The following is a 5,062-nucleotide window of genomic DNA, read 5'->3' as shown; positions in this document are numbered from 1 at the left end:
CATTATAATCCGTAATTATGTCCCCACTGGATGCAACAAATGCCTCGTTTATAATGGGTTTTAATGGTTTTGTCTCATCACTCCAGCCGGACAGGGCATCACAGTATGTTAAGGGGCGTAACATTTCTGTCACACGCTTGAGGTATTCGGCCAATCACAATGCACTGGATAGCTGGCCAATCAGAGCACACCTCGCTTTTCAGACCGATGAGCTTTGTAAAAATCGACGCGTTTCAGAAAAGCGGGGCATAGAGGAGAAACAATAATGTACAGTGTGTGGAAAATAATGTGTTTTTTGGACCTTAAACCGCATAAACGCATTTCATTACACCAAATACACCAAATAATGTTATTTTTAGCAACATCATATGACCCCTTTAAGAGGAATGATGGCCAAACATGCAACACATACTTTTGTCCACCAGGAGGAGATAATAGAGAGGACTGACAGCCTCTGTCTTAATGAACTTAACTTTACAGGCTTGAGCAATAAAGATTTTTCTGTTACACCAGTATTCTGAATACCATACTACGCAAAACCTTTTAATGGGGTAATTGGAGCCGCCACATGCCGTCATTCAACAGATGCCCTGTCAGGTTAAAGGGCTGATGGAAATTCAAGTCATTCCCAGATTTTTTTATTAGGGTGCTGTGGGTGCAGGTGGTTCTGCCTCAATTAAGGTCGTTCTAAAAATATCCGTGTACAAGGGCAATAGTCTGTGAGGAAGTCTGGCTTATCCTTGACACCTAACGACAATTTATCTGACTTACCTTTGAAAAAGTTGCCAGCAAGTTACAGAGACATTCATCAATGTGTCATTACCAGGTTGTACGCACATAACTGAAAAATGGTGTATCAAATTAGAGTCATAAAGTTATTATCAAGTTGCTCAGAATGATTCATTCTTCCCAATTCTGAGATGAACTTCTGAAGTTAAGGTGTTTTCTTCAGTTTGATTAAGACTAACTTCCCCAGTCTCATCTAGGAACAGGAACTATAGAAAGACTGATCATTTTTTTTCACATTTTTTCAGTTTCACGTTCCTTCTGTGACTTTCACACTGAGATTGAGTTACAAGTAATCTAAATTTGCTCCTTAGCGTAACACCAGAATCTCCATCTCATAGTTTCGGTATCAATCATAAACTGAAACTCAAAATCAGAAGTCAAAAGTTTAAAATAACCAAAATAACCTTTTCATAAGTTCAAGTTTGTAGCATTGAGGAAGCGTTCATAAATACACACGACAGAACGTCTGTTCAAAATAAAACAATGTCTGCTATGGTTTTTGCTGCTCTTAATCCTTTTGAAGTTCATCATAAAGTTCCCCCATCAGTTCAAGAGGCTTGATTGAAGAACACTCAGAAGATGAAGACTATATTAGCCTATTAGAGATGTCACAGGTCACCTGTATAGAAATAGATCCAGACTTTTATAAACCTACTCGATTAGGTCAAGCACATAAAGACTTTTGACAGCATTACCTGTGGTCCAGTCTGCGGCGATGTAGTGCCTGTGTGAGCAGCTCAGAGGTGATTTGGAAGGAGCGTCCCAGATCGTCCAGCTTCTGCTCCATAGAGATGATTCGCTGCTCAAGCTCATGGTAAGAGCTGTTCCAGTTTGCACTCAGATCACACATGATCATCTGCATCTGTTTGAAGACAAGGGCCATTTTTCGTGAGTGTATTTCCCCCCCCATATTAAGCATATCAGTATCATAAGACATTCAAAGTTTGGTCATATTTCTCACTCAAAATATTTAGGAGATATAGCTTCTGAAACATCAAGGTCTTGTTTTTCTTTTTATGTTCACAGCTGTAAGTATCACACAAGATGCTGTCACACTTAAGGTAGTTTTTACAGAGATTTTAATGGTTTCACTGAACATTTATATGTCTGGGTTAGGCGAATGCCTCTTTTTTCAGGCAAACGGACCTAGACACGAGTCTGATGTATGTCTGAATTACCTTCGAGAGATCCACCATCTCACTGGCAAAATCCCTTAACTTCCTCTGCTTCAATCGCAGATGACGAAATCTAGTCAAGACGGAAAAAAATGCATTACATTCTGGTACAGTGGTTTTAACAGAACTCTAGTCAGCTTGGTTTCTCTTATATGTTGGAGATGTCAGTCTTTAGATAACCCAGAATGCAAAAAAAAAAAAAGATTAAAATTACTACAGGTGTGGTTTTTGTGGAATATTTCCCCCCAATAATCCTTTAATTACTTAATATTCCATGTAGTCTTCCTAAATCTCACATAAATCGGCAATGTCAATTATATGTGCTGGCCATAGGTTCATAAAAATAATATTTTTAGCAACTGTTCCTAATGGGTGTCAAAACAGTGTTATTTTAGTATAATTAGATAATTTTATAGTACTTATTAAATTTGAATTAGCTTTTCATTTTAAAGGGGTCATATGATGGTTTTTTAAAGATCATTCTTTTGTGTATTTGGTGTAAGAGAATATGTTGACATGCTTTAATGTTCAAAAAACACATAAACATACTTACAGTCGCTGATTCAGAAGTGCCAGATTGTCATAGCAAAGTCAGAATTACCTCCTCTCCTAGGTTCATGAAACGATCGTCCATAAAATGCATTGCTGTTCTGTTGTAAGTAATCTTAAAGATTCCTAAATGCATCTACTTTCGAAAGGCCAAATAAAGTGCTTTTGCTTTCGCCTAGAAACACACAGCGTCTCTCTGACATGGCTGCTTCAACACTAACTGCGGTTACTGAAACCACTCCTTCTTTCTTTGCGTGCACATTTGGGCGCATTATGCAAATATTCCCACATAGTGACCTAGATATGTGGGGGCGTGTTAGAACGAGCCGTTTTAGGGGGGTGTGGCAGAGTCTTAACTTTGATAAAGAATATCTCTTTGGTTTTGAGACTTTAGTCTTTGCAACTTCAGGGATCTTATCTATTCACGAACAGCTTGTAACACCCCAAAGAGAAAGGAAAACTTGAAATCGCATCATATGACCCCTTTAATTTTAGTTTAAGGTTTGTTAATTTTGTTACATGCTTTTGTCATTTAGATTTTTTTTTTTTTTATTATTTAACTTGTTTTTATTACAGTTTTGCTGTTAAAAATGTTAGTACTCTTATTTTATTTCAGTTAGTTGCCAAGGCAATATTTCTCATTTTTATTTAAGATTTTAATTTTAATTTTTTCAATTAATATTTATTTTATTTCACTTTATTTTAATCAACAATTACATTTTAAATAGTTTTAGTTTTACAATAACAATATTGGGTCAAAATGACCTCTATGCATTTCTCAGAATATTGACTGGTATTTTTTGACAAGTTTTGTCTAGAGTAATATTTAATTCATTGACACTGTATTTGTCAGAAATGTGATTTGTGACATGATTATAGATATTATTATTATTTTATTTTTTTTGTAATTATCTTTTTTTTTTAGCTTTTTCAAAAAAGTGATTTTATCACTGGATAGGCCTCTTTTGTACATCCATGCGTGCAAACATTTCTCACATAGACATACATAAATTCTATTTATAATTAGTTCAACTGAATTTATTTATTGGTAATGAACAAATGAATATTATTGAAACATTTTTGCATTCATGTAGGCTTTTAGGGTCATTTCAGGGTTAAATTCAGAATTTTAGTTTTATTTTGTGACCTCTCGTAATGAAAGTTTAGGCAGTACATTTGTGTATTTTTTGCAGTAGGCCTAGTTGCAGATGTCTCTGAATACATATGTTGTGTCCCAAAAAAGCAAAACGGAAGCCGGTTATTGCAGGGGAATCATCAGCAACTGCCGAAGCATGCAGAAATGACCAGTGTCCATGTGTCATGGGAGCAAAAAGGGAACAGACCGAAAATCACAAACCAGAATGACCTCCTAACTATTTGGCGGTCTGCTTGCTGGCATGCTGTTTTAGTTGTCACTGTGGCACCCACTTTCTTTCCAGAGTATTTTTGGTGGTTCTGCTAACTATAAAACAGGAAGTCAGAATCCCTCCACCCTTACGGCCATCCACGGTTACTCACGGATCTCATACATGCACACATGGAACATTCTAAGAGCCAGATTCCTGTAGTCATTAACAATGTTAAATGCTGCTGTGTAAATTCACACATCGCCGCTTCCTATTCACTGGTCATAAAGGAACTGCAGCCAAAGAGGGCAGCCAGCTGAGCCGCTCTCCCCAAAATCAGCCCCTTATCTGCAGGAAGATGTCAGGACTTACTGTAAACAATATAGCGGTCAACAATCAGCTGAGAGATGGGGAAACTTCCATTCTCGCAATGACCACAAAATAAACAATCACAAGACCACATTTTCTACAAGCTGCTTCGCACTGCATAAAGTGACCTCTGTGGAACTGACAAGTCATGAAGGATTTTATAGAAAATGACCAAGTGGAATATCATCAGTGTCCTATCAACATGGGCTTAAATAATAAAATATTCCAGGTGATGGGCCAGATGTTTAATTGGTTAACTGTTGCATGAGTTTGCACATTGTCATATCTAATGTTTAATTTATATATTAAACCAATTAAACATTTTCTCTAAATATATTTATTTACAGGAAATGGCATTGATGAGCTGCTTGAGGTAAAGTTAGCATCTGAATGTGTACTTTATCATACATATAAGTTTATACCTGAAAAAAAAGTCCACATATGGCATTAAAAATAATCTATTCCTCTAAAGTCCAATATAAAAAATTCCATAAAATCTGCATAAAATACATATTTTATCTAAAAATATATATGAAAATTTTATTAAATATTTTAATTAAAATAAAAAAATATATATATATCAATATTATATATATATATATATATATATGTATATAGCATATTTTTCATTTTATGTTAATACATGTTTATATTTTTAACAAGTCAAATTAATATATATAATAAAATTTATATATTTTGAGTTGTTGATTGAGTTTAAAGGTGTCATATGATGCAATTTAAAATTTTCCTTTCTCTTTGGGGTGTTACAAGCTGTTTGTGAATAGATAAGATCCCTAAAGTTGCAAAGACTAAAGTCTCAAACCCAAAGAGATA

General features: G+C 35.2%; 1 protein-coding gene across 2 annotated transcripts in view; it reads right to left on the bottom strand.

Annotated features, from left to right (window-relative positions):
* Positions 1-339: 339 nt before the first annotated feature.
* LOC107699521 (intermediate conductance calcium-activated potassium channel protein 4-like) overlaps positions 340-5,062 on the bottom strand; it is a 21,855-nt gene continuing 17,132 nt past the window's right edge. The window contains exons 7-9 of one of the 2 annotated variants that reach the window (XM_016500805.1): positions 1,968-2,037; positions 1,485-1,651; positions 340-1,408 (exon numbers count right to left, since the gene is read on the bottom strand). In XM_016500805.1, coding sequence (XP_016356291.1) covers positions 1,405-1,408; positions 1,485-1,651; positions 1,968-2,037 — 241 coding nt within the window. In that variant the 3' untranslated portion in view covers positions 340-1,404. Of the gene's footprint in view, positions 1,409-1,480; positions 1,652-1,967; positions 2,038-5,062 lie in introns of those variants that run through there. The other variant, XM_016500806.1, reaches the window with a different exon arrangement.

The sequence above is a fragment of the Sinocyclocheilus anshuiensis genome, unplaced genomic scaffold, assembly GCF_001515605.1.
Source record: "Sinocyclocheilus anshuiensis isolate Anshui unplaced genomic scaffold, SAMN03320099.WGS_v1.1 scaffold670, whole genome shotgun sequence".
NCBI classification, from domain to species: domain Eukaryota; kingdom Metazoa; phylum Chordata; class Actinopteri; order Cypriniformes; family Cyprinidae; genus Sinocyclocheilus; species Sinocyclocheilus anshuiensis.
This window is presented reverse-complemented; position numbering and strand designations above follow the sequence as displayed.